General features: G+C 34.4%; 2 protein-coding genes across 3 annotated transcripts in view; one reads left to right on the top strand and one right to left on the bottom strand.

Annotated features, from left to right (window-relative positions):
• Nucleotides 1–14,493, top strand: part of LOC130646178 (hexosaminidase D-like) — a 54,635-nt gene that overhangs the window by 33,008 nt on the left and 7,134 nt on the right. The gene's annotated exons all lie outside the window — the stretch shown is intronic.
• LOC130646177 (nuclear migration protein nudC-like) lies at nucleotides 401–12,910 on the bottom strand. Of its 2 annotated transcripts, XM_057452330.1 has the most exons (13): nucleotides 12,723–12,906; nucleotides 9,660–9,737; nucleotides 9,513–9,557; nucleotides 8,931–9,149; nucleotides 4,954–5,052; nucleotides 4,156–4,173; nucleotides 3,212–3,280; nucleotides 2,681–2,740; nucleotides 2,239–2,304; nucleotides 1,695–1,778; nucleotides 1,185–1,253; nucleotides 1,036–1,085; nucleotides 401–570 (listed from the first exon to the last, which is right to left on the bottom strand). In XM_057452330.1, exons 1-13 carry the CDS (start codon nucleotides 12,789–12,791, stop codon nucleotides 519–521), a joined length of 978 nt encoding a protein of 325 aa, XP_057308313.1. In that variant the 5' UTR covers nucleotides 12,792–12,906; the 3' UTR covers nucleotides 401–518. The 2 variants fall into 2 exon arrangements, with proteins under 2 accessions (XP_057308313.1, XP_057308312.1); XM_057452329.1 differs by lacking the exons at nucleotides 401–570; nucleotides 1,036–1,085; nucleotides 1,185–1,253; ... (4 more) ...; nucleotides 4,156–4,173; nucleotides 4,954–5,052 and adding an exon at nucleotides 6,503–8,511 and having other exon boundaries at nucleotides 12,723–12,910.

Raw genomic sequence — 14,493 nt, 5'->3', positions numbered from 1 at the left:
AGTTGCATATTCTGACCGCTAGAAGAATTTGGATTAGTTATTGTTAGAATTTGTCCACTTGACCGGAAAAAAATATAAAAGTTTTTCAGTTTGTTTTTTTACATAAATGTCGGAAATGTCGAAAAACAAGAACTCTACAGAATCAGTGCCACCTTATTTCGTTCAATGGCTAGTTTTAGCGGAAGATATTTTTTAAAAAGTAAATGTTTATTCCAGCACTAACTTTACCCGAAGTATCCCAACAAATTTCACAACTTAAAAAAAAAACAAGTTTTATTTAGATTTTGTTTTTTTCAGGTTTTTAGCTTTTTTTGGAAGTGAGGTCAATTGAGACAAAAGCTAAACGACTATTTACATAACGATGAAAGGGTGAAATGAAATAAAAAACAACTTTTGCAAATAATCTAAAACAAATTATTTTTTTTTAAAAAAAAGAGTGCTTCTCTTAGAAATATAAGTGTACAACATTTCGAACTGAAAATCGGAAGAAAAATACCACATTAAAAGATGTTTGCGAATCACGAGATCTTGGCTTTTGAAAAGTCCATTTCTGGATGTTGTTTCATGAACCTAAAAAAAATGAAACAAACATGTATCAGCAACCAGTGTGGCCACAGATTTAAATCTTCGTAATTTTAGTTCATTCTGGTAAAAGGTGATTTTAGGAGAATAGTATAAAAACTATTTCGTATTTTAGAAGTTTTAGTACTCATAATCTAGTTCTTTAATATTTCAACGTTAGAGAAACTGTTTATTTGAAATTGCAGTAACTATGTGAATATAATTCATCAGTTCTGATGCAAGAAAAACATGCTCAATTTCACATAAAATGAAATAACACAAACGTACTATTTGAAAGAAAATGAAAGTCAGCCTATTTGAAGATTTTAGGAGAGCCCCCCTTTTGTAAGGTTATTTACAAGATTTTAGTAGGTGTGGCCAACCTTGTAACGTTTTACTTTGCGTTAAGAAAAATAACAGAGCAAGCGTTTCCACCTATGGATGCAAAAAAATGTTACATGTGCATTTAATTACTTTGCTAACATGTCTTGCTTCTTCTGTTCATCAGAAGTTGGTTTTCCCATCTAAAATCAGAAAACATGTATTTGAATGAAATTATTTTTGACATACTGCAACGTCACTACTGTCAAACAAAAGTCAAGCATTTGACAAAAACAATATACCTCTTTCTGTCTTTGATCATACATCATTTTTTCGACCATGCTTCTTGTTTCACCATCCAAATCACCAAGCTAGTAAAGATAACAATTCACTTTTAGTGTCTATAACTATCTATAACTCGGTCACTCTGCATATTCCTGCTATAGGGATTTAGTTGAGCTCCCAGACAACTTGAAAATGGGTCATTCAGAGTCCGTAGTTACTGCCTGGAGGTCACATTTATCGCATGATTTTACAAAATTTTCAGCTGACTAATTTTTAACTTCCATGTACTTTTATTATTATTACTATTATTATCGAGTCTTTGTTTTTCTTACAGAACATAGTGCGTAGCCAATTTCGAGGTTTTTTATATACGCTACGAAGTCTGCTGTTGAAATCGAGGCATGGTTCGAGTCAACTGTCCCAGTACATTTTTCTTTCTCATTATTTTTCACACTCTAAACTTACGAGAAATGTTTCTAAACCTATTTATTCCGTGACAACTATTTACAACTGGCATATCAACATACCTTTGAATTTTCTGGCTGGACTTTCTTTGTGTTTATGAGTGGGTCTGTCAACACGAGTCGATCCCACCATTCCATTTTGTTCACCTGCAGTCATGACAGAGAATTTGATGAAAAATCAGGTAATTCTAATTTCTATCCAAATAGCCTTTGTAAATCCAACACAGATTTAAAAGCACAGCGGTTAAAGTAGTCATTCTGGAAACATGCTTCAAACATTCGTTTGGATTATTAGACCGTACGTTTGTGGCAGTCATTAGTCAATTATTTTATATATTTCTGATATCCTGGTAAAATAGACCTTGATAACGAATGTTATACACACACACAAGTATCCACGTGTCAAGTAAAACTAACGGGGCTGTAAAACACCCTTCAAATATATAATAATAAATATATACTGATAAAATAGTATTACTAAATTTGGGGCAATATGATTACCCTTCTTAATTTTACAGCACAAATCAAAAGCGTTTAATTAACATGCAGAAAACTCAAATCGAGAAACATATCTGCTCAGCAAGCCCAAGAAAAAAAAATCACATACTTTCTCTAGGTTAATATGGATAAGTTTTTTATCTTCCAGTGTCCAGTAACATTCTTCCACTTTTACCTGAAAGAAAATCATAAATATACATAATCATAAATTAAAACTTGTAATCACTAAAATAACAAACTTAAAAATATGCATAACATGTACATAAAAGCAAGAAATATTTATTCTAGACACAACTGCACTGCAGCCTGATATGTGAACACACGGAAATCCAGTCCAACAAAACTTTGAAAAAGACAGTTTTAGTTTTTTCTACTGCATTTACTGATAGCCCTAATAATACCTCCCACTCATAAAATATAAAGTGTATTTTTGGAACGTCAGGTTATGACACACACACACACTTTACAACTGACCATATGTATAACATCCATAGCATACACAGTTCACATGTATGTACACTAGTAGAGAGTTGAAGAAAAATGGTGCATACCTTGTTGTATAATTCTGCGTCTATAATTGGTGGATGGCCTTTTAGAGAGACTTTTAAATGCTAAAAAAAAAATAAGGCAACAGTTACGACAATTTAACCTAATTTGAGTGACAGAAGCATAGTAAAAGCGATTAACAAGGTTGTAGTAATTTCTCAAACTAGTCGCTAGCCTGTGGGAATTTTCACTGGGAGCATGCTGTCGTGCATATTTCGTGCATCATTGCCCACCTGTTAGCATGAAGTAATGAAATTTAATCGGGTAGGGGTATCATTATAGGTGCAATTATACCGTTTTTGATTATAAAACATCTGATTTCAAAAATGGAATCATAGACACACAGTGAGTATTATACTAGACTAGTCGTTAGTCCATGGAATAATCCACGGGTTCGCTTGTTCTGAAAATTCAGCAAGAATATGGATAAAATATATCGCCTTTGGCATTTCGTGACCGTCTCGCATAGACGGGAAATATTAATACAGAGAATTAAAATATTATGACCTAAAATTGAACCAAAACTGCAAGCGTACCTTTTGTTGAAACTCCACTATGACATCTTTAGATTTGAGAGGGAATGCTACACCACTTGGAACATATAACTACATCACAAAAGAATATTCAAACTGTTAGTAAGAACAAAGAGTTAATGCCGGAAACTTTAGCCAGAAAATTATCTCACTTCTTCGTAAGAAAGTTGAATTGCTTGCTGTGTTACAGCCATATTTGTTTTTCTTATGACGTTTTGGGTGGTAATATATTAAAATGGGAAGTGAAATTTCCTGAAATTTAATGCTGTTCCCTACAATTAAGTTACCAAGAGCAGGCACATTAATCAAAAACAGTTAAATTTTGATTTCTAAATAAAAGTACGACACATCAAAATGTAGCGTAATATTTTGGTTCCAATGATTGGGAATTATGCTCTCGTTCAAATAATTTTTTATTAGTGTACTACAAAAGCTCGGTTTTCTTTACCATAAGTTTTGAGTAACAGTTGCACACCAGTGACTGATGTTATTGAAAACACACGTTGTGCAACAAAAGCAACGATGTTGTACAACAAATATTGTAGAGAATTATTTTATGTTTGCAACAATCGCGCAACAACGGTTGCTCAACAATTACGGATTTTTATGGAAACAAAGTTAAAAGTAGCTTTACTTATTTATCATACCACCGGAAGATTGTGCAATCAGATAACTGATATAATACGCGTCTCAACATTTTCAGTAAATTTCGTGATTTTAATACAGTACAGTAAAATTTGATCAACTGATCTACTTTGTGAACGTTCATGCAACGTTTCAAGTGAAATTACGATATCACAACATCAATAATGGCAGTCAGATCTTATCAGAAAAACACAGAAGCTCTTTTAGCTTGGTTAAAGAATAGAGCTTAGTTCAACAAAATTTACATCACCCTGCCATGTTTACTTACGCAACATAAAAAAAAGAAAACAAACAGAACTTACGTCTACATCACCCAGTGTCTAAAATACAAAGTTACAAAAGTTACATTATGGCAATGAATTGTTCTGACTGTTTCTTTGCAGTTTGCCCACTCCAATTTCGCTTTTTAATTCTTTGGCATTGTAGTCCTGTAGATATCATGAGTTTTCGTCAAATATTCAAATTCCTCACAAAATGCACGACTTGTGTACAAGATAGATTGCCACTTTTTTATAGAGTCAAATTTGAAGAGATTTGACAACTTTTGATGAGAATTTTCAGCCTTTTTTTTTGAGAAGATGACGCTGTTTTCATAAAACAAATTAAAGAAATTTGAGGGGATTTTCATATTTCTTTTTCAGACAATTGAGATACAGATAATGAGCGAAGAAAAAATTATAGTTGTAGAAGAGTAGCATTCTATGTATTTTAAAACGAAAACATGCGACAGGTTGAAAACTAAAATTGAGATTTGAGGAGAAAGTTGGTAAAAGATTTATTTTGAAGATTTGACGGGAGACTGCAAATTTAAATTTGAGGAGAACATAGAAGGTGAGAGGTGGCAAGCATAAAAAAATATTAGTAAAAAAATAATAATGAGAGATTCAAAAAACGTACTTGAATAAACTAGAATACTAACTCAAATTTAGGAGATGCGAGGAGACACCTTTTAAAAAAACCGCTTTGAGGAAACTATTTAAAAATTAAGGAGAACTGAGGAATTCTAAAGAGGCGCGGCAAAGTTGTAAAAAGATACGACAGCTTAAATTCGTTATATTTCGAAGTTATAGTGGAAGCGCATATTACAAAAACATATCTACCTGAACCCATCTGTATTTTTCCAAATCTGCTCCATTTCCAATATTCGGTTTCATTTTTCCTTTCGCATCTTCGTCGTCTGAATCGGAATCTTTGACATCCTGTTATAATATTACTTACAATATGAGAACAAGGTAAAAGCAACCATACATTTTTCTTTCAATGTTAGATGACATAAATTTTGATTGTACGTCAGCATAAAAAAAGGTAGAGATGTACTTTTTCACTTTGCACCAAAAAAATGACAATGGAGAAGTTGCATTATTTTTTTCGCCAGTTTTACAACTGCTTAAGCTCTCGCACAGTCGTATTAACATCTCCATTATTTTGTTAAAAAGATCTAAAATTTTAGTTGGAAACAAACTTCGGTGTATGTCCTTACAAAACTATTAAAAAGGTTTCGCATGAGGCCATGACATCACCGTATGTCGCGTATCATCGCAAAAAAAGTTGAGCTCATATGGAAGATCTTTGCCTCTAGAGGTTTTAAAAATTCAATTGCTCATATTATACATATTTATAGTAACTAAATATTTAAATTTATATAAAATGATTAAACTGAATGGCCTAAAAATGTTTTTAATTCTATGCCTTAGCAAAACCGCTAATTAACCCGCCCCAGGATTAATTTATGAAGTCGTACATTATAAATGAAATTTCGCAGTCCAAAATCAAGAAATTTTCACAAATACGAATTCATAGAAAGTATTTCATATAAAAATTAACTTGTTTTTTTTTGTGGGAAACAGAGTGTTTTCTTACGTCAATAAAATCACTCAGCCATAGAATCATTTTCTTCAGGGCGACCATATCTCTGAATTAAGCCAAAACAATCAAATTGCAGACATCGTGAAATCGTAAAAAACACAACACGCTTATTCTAAGGAAATACTGACAGTCCTTCTATTTAACACATCAGAAATTTTGACACTTTTCTACAAGGTCCGGATATCTCAGTGGTCGTGCAGCGTACTAAGCAAAAGCTGTAAATTTCATTCGCTCTGCTATCCTCAAGTGAGCTCCAAAAATGCAGTTGGTTAATCGAGTTAAGTCAGTTAATGGCGCATAGATAGTTTGTGGAATGTCATTTAAAGTGGTTAGGGACGAAAATTTAACGATTTCGGTATTTTTGGTCCCGCGAAAAATATTGTAACCGCTTGATACTTAATATATTATATATATCTAGGGAAATATTTATTTTGTTATCTTTTTTGTGGGAAAAAGATTTCCTTTATATATCACTCACATTCTTATTGTATAAGATTTCGTGGAGTATTTCGTTTACCAACTCTTCGAATCGATTCAAAACCATGTGGCTTTTATTGTTGTTGACATTTTTATGGTATATCAAAAGGTTATTAAAGAAATAATAATAAACACTCTTGCCTATTGTTAAATCTCGCGAAAAAAGGTTGGAATAAACATTAACAAAAATAATTTTTTTTGACAAATTTTAGAAGGGCAATAATTTTTATTTCTTTAAAGGAGACATTAATTTAAAAATAATTTTTACCTTGCTTTGTGGGAAATTACACGCTGTACTATAGAGGATTGCTTTAACAACACTATTTATTTCTACAATGTTAAATTTTATACACAAATAAATAACTCAACAACAATAATTTACAGAATTATATTCATGGAAACGACATTTCCACTAGCACAAGATTTTCACTTTACAACAACAGGAAGCCTTACTGACCAATAAATAAATTTACACTTTCTGCTTCGCTCGCCACATCAGAGGATGTAGAGATCGCAACTTGTGTTGTCACTAAGCTTTCCACTACACTTTCGTTGTCTGCTATGTTGGTAGTCTCGCTACTCACAGGTACGTTGATTGTATACATAAAAGTTGGACCTTGATCACCACATGGGATTGTCATATCAGTGCTACTATCTGTTGGTGAATTCTCTTGTGTAGTATTATAACTAGCAATTATATTAACCTCGTTTTCGATTGGCCCAGCCTCGTTATATGACGCTACAACAACTGCCTGGTCATCAGTGATTTCGTAAGGTGTTGCCGCTACGCCTTGTTGTTCATGACGCATCTCGTCGTGACTGTTGACTTCGCTAATTAAACCGACATTGTCAACAATTTCGCCGTTCATATTACTTTCGCTCGCAGCAGAAGAAATAATAAAGGATATTTCATCGCTTGCAGTACCAGTTTCTTTGAGTGAGCTGGAATCTAGTTCTTTTTGTTCGACTTCTATTAGAGCTTTCAGGTACTGCGTTACAAAGGTACCAGTTCGGTAGTATAGCTCCTTCCCATTCTGTGATGAAGGTTCTAATGGGTTAACATGATCATAAAGCTCCTTCAGCTTTTCAACTGGCATTGGACAGTCACATTGCAGGTCAATATCAACAGCCGTCGTATTTGTTAGATTCGGCAAAATGTCTTTGCTTCCAGCTTCCGTATTATCATTGTGAGCATAAAATATCTGAGAAGGAGTGGCACCACTACCTTTAGGGATTGCACAAGAGTTATAACCAGTCATAAAGTCTTGCAGCAGTTTGTTGATACGAGGTAAATAAACAAAATGCAAACAAAAAAGATCGGTTTCGTTCGAAATGTTCAGCGATCCTTCTTGTTCAAGCTCAGTGAATGTTTCAATAACAGGGTTGAAGATGTGTGCGTTTAAATCGTTTTTAATGATAGTAATCCACTGTACCCGTTCGAGTTTCGTGGACATCTCGACAGACATATCACCCTTCTCTTCCACCATGGCTTTCCACACGTGTGCTTTTTCGTCCCTCTCGTCTGTACTGATCATATTAGGCCAAGAATATTTGTCTACGCTGTTTTTAAAGGCCGTCAGAATGTTGCTACCGTGACTGTGTCCGGAATGTGAAGCGATGATGAACGTCATCAGTCGACTGAACATATCAAGGGCGAACGTTATGACAATACCCCATCGTTCGAGCTTACCAACCGTATCAATTCTCCACAAGGCGTTTGGTGATGGACAGTTAGCAGGAACTTGAATTCCAGGCGCTTCGCTTTTCTTAGGTCGACTTAGCTTAGGCTTAGGTTCACCTTCGGACATTGATGTTCGAGCATTTACATTGGCTATCCCAGCGTTGCATCTTTGCATCGGCCCAGACGGGTCAACTCGATGAATAGACCTTCTTAACCTTTGCCGCTGGACACGCAAGCCACGGCCTCTTAGTAAACCGAGCAATCTTTTCTCGCCAATATGCGTGTGCTCTTTTTTAATGGCTACAACAGTAGAATCTAATTCCTGATCTGTGATATCATCAAACAATTTACAATCCTCATTCAGTTTGCGAAAACGTCGCAGTGTCCCGTTGGATATCCCCAAAGCGTTTGATACCTGACCCATGGTGAACCCAAGAGATATCAATTGCTTAGCTCGCGACACATCTATTTCTACTTTCGGGCGGCCAATTCTTTTACTTGGAGAAATCTCCTCAATTATTGAGTTTTTTGTGGGTGTTTTGGACTTTCGATTTCGCTTAGCAGGTGTGCTCGATTTTGATAGGAGCGTTGAAGAGTCCTTCTTCACTCTCATTGGTCTGGGCAGAGCAGTGTCCTTAAACAAAAAATTGGGCCGAATATAAATGCAGGAACATCAACGAAACAGGTGACCTAATATGAAGTGTGTACTTTGTGTATAATATCTTTGAGCTGTACTTGCGATGTCACAACACAAGGTATATTTACAACGTAATAACTTATACAACGGAATTTTGTGGACACACAATCAATCGAGCGCTAAACTTACTTATTTGAAAAAGAAAAAAAAAATTACGTAAAATGGCCCTGGAGCGAATTTATACGAGCCAATTTACACTTTACTGAACGCTTGGCGAAAATAAATGTCAGGTGTACTAGAAATTCTTATTAAATAAAAATTAAAACCATGAAGTCCAGTAAGTCTCGCTACCCTTTTGACTGCCTGCTATAGGCAGGGTCATGCCACATTGAAAAAGAGAAAGCTTTATTATTTACCTTCTTCTTATCTTCGGTTGGCTTTGTTTCATTTTCTTTCTGGTTGTTTTGCTCGATAATTTTTTGCGCTTCTTCTTTTGTTACTTCCTCGATTTTAGCAGAGTCACTTTTCTGGCCAATCTTTGCAAACTCAGCCTCCTCCTTTTGTTTCTGTTTTTCTCTAGTTTCTTTTAACTTTTGCTCTCTTTCCTCCTTTTCTTTTAGTACCTCTTTTCTTTTCTAAAGATGTAAGGTTTTATGATGCAAGGAAGGGAAAGGACTCCTGTGTCTAAGTGAAAAAATTTGGTAGTAAGCTTATTTTTACTTATACAAGAATTGATTTTGCAGATCATGTGTAAGGCGACTCAGGTCTTATTGTTTTTCAGGAGACTTATCACTTTGAAGTGCATAAATAATTGCAAAAATTTAATTTAAAATTTTAAAATGAAAGCATGCATTACTTTTTGTATGAATAACACTTGTTAATTGCGGTCCCTTAAAGGTTTAATTTAAATTCATTTCATTCCCAAATAACAGATGATTTTTAAGTGCAACTTTCATAGAAGCAACGCTTCTCAGAGACATAGACTTAAAAATAATTACCGTTTCAGCTTTATCTTCAAATTCCTTCATGGCATCGACAACGGTCTAATGTAAAAACAAAAAGCATATTAGGATATGTACTCAGTTTACCAGAATTCGCCACAAATAAAGAATGTGTCTATAAACTTTGAAGCGTAAATTAATTACCTGACGTGGAACACCTGGAGCTGCTCCATGAAAGAAATCTGTTTTGCGAGAGAGAAAACCAAAGAATGTTTTCAGCAGCTAAAAAAGTCCAAATAACATTTTCAGTTACTGTTGTAATTGTTTATTGCAGGGCTTTTTGGGGTAAGGTAGTTTTGCTTATCCTTAATAGGGGTTGACTAAAGTTGATAAATACTTATTTTTACCAGGTAAAAAAAGGAATCTAGAACAAAAAATTTTGAAAACCAGTTATTCCAATGTATTTCAAAAAGATTTTTCAAGGAACGGACTATTATATAATCTTTTGCAAAACAAATTTTTTTGCCATATTATTATTGCAACATTTTGTAATTTTAGTTTTTTCAGGTCTTTTAAGATAAAGTAGCCTTTCTACATATGGGGACTGGCAATTATTTTTAATATAAAAAAAAACAACAACAACAAAACAACAACAAAAACTAATGGAATCAACTACTGAAAATTAGAATACATTTCACACACAGTAATGTTTGCATGGACAATCCTGCACTAACTTAGAAGGACATTTTCGTCATGGATTTAAATTAGCCATTACCCAATGGCGATTTTTGAATGGATTTAAGTAATATGAAAAGATAATACCCTTAATTTTAATACATTAAAAAAAACTTATATTACATTTATCTTGATTTTAAATCAAGTTACGCACTGCACAGTAACAAAATGAGCACCTATTCTAAACCGCTTTTTAAAGGAGTATTAGTTTCTTTTTTTGAGTCGTCGTTTGAGCTGCCTGTCCTTGGTTGAGAGACATTTGAAGGGTGTTTGTTTGGACTTCACGATCAATTTTTCGTGGACTACACGAACAAAAATTAAACATTACACCATGGCGTCCACGATAGAAAACTTCTTTGGAAGACAACAAAGACCGTATTAGTTCATCAATTAAATCAAAAACTGACGGGAAAAAATAAATTAACACTTGTTGTTTTAATTTGTTGTAATAAAGCTAGCTAAATAATAGATTTTAATCGTTCGTGAATCAAAATGCGATATCAAAACATTTTCGTCATGGATTTAAATTAGCCATTACCCAATGGCGATTTTTGAATGGATTTAAGTAATATGAAAAGATAATACCCTTAATTTTAATACATTAAAAAAAACTTATATTACATTTATCTTGATTTTAAATCAAGTTACGCACTGCACAGTAACAAAATGAGCACCTATTCTAAACCGCTTTTTAAAGGAGTATTAGTTTCTTTTTTTGAGTCGTCGTTTGAGCTGCCTGTCCTTGGTTGAGAGACATTTGAAGGGTGTTTGCCTTTCAGGAATAATTCAAGCAGAAATGAAAAAGTTGTCTGAATATTTTTTACCAATACAGTACTGTGAAAAGGTTTGTTAACACTGTGTTCGTCTTTATTTCATGTTACGCACGAACCACGATAGCCCACGATGCGTATTTTTTTAACAGTCGTGGACTTCACGATCAATTTTTCGTGGACTACACGAACAAAAATTAAACATTACACCATGGCGTCCACGATAGAAAACTTCTTTGGAAGACAACAAAGACCGTATTAGTTCATCAATTAAATCAAAAACTGACGGGAAAAAATAAATTAACACTTGTTGTTTTAATTTGTTGTAATAAAGCTAGCTAAATAATAGATTTTAATCGTTCGTGAATCAAAATGCGATATCAAAAAATATTTCTATCGCCGCTTTTCGTTTTTAAACTTTTAAAATGCAATCTAAAAAAACATTTCTATAGCCGTTCTTCTTTCTTAAACTTTTAAAACGCGATCTAAAATAGCATTTCTTTTTGTAGAGTTCAGGTAACCTAGTTTTCATTGCCATAGACGTATTTCACTATGATGCGGTATGAGTAGCTCCCAGATTTCTGCGCATTTTGACAGGCAAAAGATGGCAGCAGAAATGGTAAACATGCAAAAAGAGCATAAAATATTACTATAATTACTCACAAAACTAAAAAAGAAAATTCGTTTCGCTTATCAATCGAAGCTCTTGTTGCCATCTTATGTCTGTTTGCTCAACAAAAATGTCCTTGCCTGTGGGGTATTTACTCGTTTATTATACATCCCTTCTGTTATTATTTTAAAATCATGTTCATGAAAGCGAGAACAGCTGTCAATCATATTTTTTAAGCTATGGATGACTATATACAAAAGTTAAGCCGAGTCACAGACAACGTACGTTTCTGATAAGATATAACAGCTTAAATAAACCAACATAAAAATGTAGCCAAAAATGTACCGATTGTGTGAATCACTTCCTCTTTGTTATATATACGCTTTTAAAAAAGCTTTTGGTGATATTACTTTCCACCTATTTTTGTCTTGATTGATTGCTTTATTTAAAAAACTCTCTGGGGGCAAGGTTGATGGTTTATTTATTATTTATTTTTATATTTATGTACTTAAGGCTGCCATTAAAAATATGTTGTGCTCGCGTCCTCCCACCGACCAACTTTTGGTAATAAAAACTAGAGTGGGTAAGTCCAAAAAAAAAACAGAAAAAAAATCGCCAGATATTTTCAAAAAGAAAATTTTTTCTGCCAAAACTAATTTATCAAAATTGACAAAAACTTGCAAAAATTAATCTGTGTGAAAATTAATTCCTTTAGGGCACTCCTGTGGCTACTGACAGTTTACAGGGCGGCGAAAAATGATCTACAAACGATGTCAAGTGTCGCTATACTGTTTCAGCCCTGGGAACGAATTTGCTTCCTCTGATCTAAAAATCCCAGGAAGAAATACACCCGACCGCCCACTCGACTCATTTTTGCCAGGTCTTCAGGACGCGAACACAACATATTTTTGATGGTGGCCTATTTGAGCTTTTTGGAACCTTGTGTTGTGCACTGGTTCAATAAACGAACTATGGGACAATTATCTGACTGCAAAAACCAGGGCGGAAACTTAGTGAATAATGAAATTTTTCTGCATCTGTTTTACAATATGTCTGCGATAAGAAAGTGTGACATAATTTCCTTTGGCCTCTCTAGCTTAAGTTCCCCTGGAAATGTAAAAACAAAATAATATTCGTATTTCATCTAGCTACCTCTTTAACACCACCTTGATGTTGCTGAGCCATAGCAAGGAGCATGCCATCAAATTTTTCTTCATCCATTACTCTAGCTTAATAACTGGACAAATAGTAACTGGAAGGAGGGTTTACTTCCAAGCGTGCTAGAAACCGCTCGACACTTCCAAGAAAAAGAGTTTATTAGGCGCCAACCAGTTCGATATGTACGACGAATTTTGAAAAATAAGTAGGACTTTTAAGACTTGACAGTTCTTAAAGATGTGTGACTTTTAGCTATTGCATCTTACTAATAGAATTACAAAGACTAATTTAAGTAAAATAATTTTTTAACTGCACGTTAAATTACAGTCTGTTAGTAGTTTATGATGATACCAATGTATCAAGTTTTAAAATAAAGCAGTCTTGACTTTACTCACTATCTTCGCAATTAAAATGGGGCGCCGTGCCAAACTCCATTGGCGTACGGCGACCTACTTTACCTCCTGATTGTGGGCGAAGAGAAGAGAAGTACTAATCTACTATGTACATGTACTTGTCTTGTTATTTTGATTTAGTAAGTGCCAGAAATAAATTTCCCAAAAACGACAAATCAAGTAAACAGGGCAGGCTAAGGTCTTCTTTCCCTTATTATATCACTAGATAGCTACATGCTGCCCATTCTAAAGATGAACAATGATAAAACACTTCAGATATTGCAATGTGTGATGCTGGAATTAAGTGAAATTATAAGAACGTAAAGGTAGCTATAGTATAGTTAGCTACAAGATTTAAGCAACACTAAATTCAGAGATATAGGATGGGCGCCCTACTAGATTAGTGGTTATAGCTCTTGTACTCCGTGTGGGAGACCGGGGATTCGATTCCTCTTGACGACGATTCAACATGGGCGAGTGAATGTTACGATAGCCCCGGGTTAACCCAAGCAATGTGGGGGAAATTGGCGAGATGGCACACTGTGTGGGCTGTTAGATGTTGCTGGGAGTTGTCTAGTAGAGCTCGGGCTCTAAATTGTGTCTGCGTAGCTCAAAATGAGCATTAAATACTCTAGGACCCTCCATCTAAGCCATGGCCCCTCCTGGAAATAATAGACATTGATATTTGTGAGGCTAGCATTCACTCGCCCATGTTGAATCGCCGTCAAGAGAAATTGAACCCCAAGAGAGCTATAACCACTAATCTAGAGCGCCACAATGTTTTAACACCCTAGCCAGTCTCAAGATGGTCGACCAGTCTTAGACTGGACAATTCAGTATCTCAAGATTGGTTGGTGTTTAGCAAAATAGTGTTTCTTATAAAGGTAAATTTTATGAATTGTCAATGCACGTTTCAAATATGATTTTATTTCATTGCTATAAAAAACACATATTTGCCCCACGTTAAAGCTGTTCTGTGATTTACAATAATTTTTTGTATAACTTCAGCAGTGAGCTTTGTTCACCTTAAGCTATTGGATTACTGTGCACATCTATCTAGTGGACTTGTCTGATTATCATGGGTGTCATGTTATAATGTTTGAGCCAACCATGGTCCAAAGATGCTATTATGATCTGGGGGTAATGATGCTGCTTTTGTGATCAAGCTTTTATAAATATTCCAAACTGGATTATTCAGAGTTCCTTCTTTTTTATATCTTCAAATCTGTGTTTTTTGATGTTAACTCCATCTGTTGCGTTATTATTTGAAACGTAAAATTTTGAAGAACATGTGTTTTTTATGTTTGTTAAATATTACACCATGTTTGTTCATTGTCTCCTATGTCTTCATTATCGTTCAATGTCTCACTTGT

Source organism: Hydractinia symbiolongicarpus, chromosome 5, assembly GCF_029227915.1.
Source record: "Hydractinia symbiolongicarpus strain clone_291-10 chromosome 5, HSymV2.1, whole genome shotgun sequence".
In the NCBI taxonomy this organism is placed as follows: Eukaryota; Metazoa; Cnidaria; class Hydrozoa; order Anthoathecata; family Hydractiniidae; genus Hydractinia; species Hydractinia symbiolongicarpus.
The sequence above is the reverse complement of the archived record's forward strand: the minus strand, read 5'-3'. Positions and strand labels throughout refer to the sequence as shown.

Coding starts and splice junctions, on each gene's coding strand:
- LOC130646177 (XM_057452329.1), bottom strand. CDS start 12,791: ATGGATGAAGAAAAATTTGATGGCATGCTCCTTGCTATGGCTCAGCAA. Junction 9,558..9,659: donor CTCCAGGTGTTCCACGTCAG/GTAATTAATTTA, acceptor TTTTTACATTAG/ACCGTTGTCGATGCCATGAA. Junction 8,512..8,930: donor CAACCGAAGATAAGAAGAAG/GTAAATAATAAA, acceptor TTTTTGTTTAAG/GACACTGCTCTGCCCAGACC.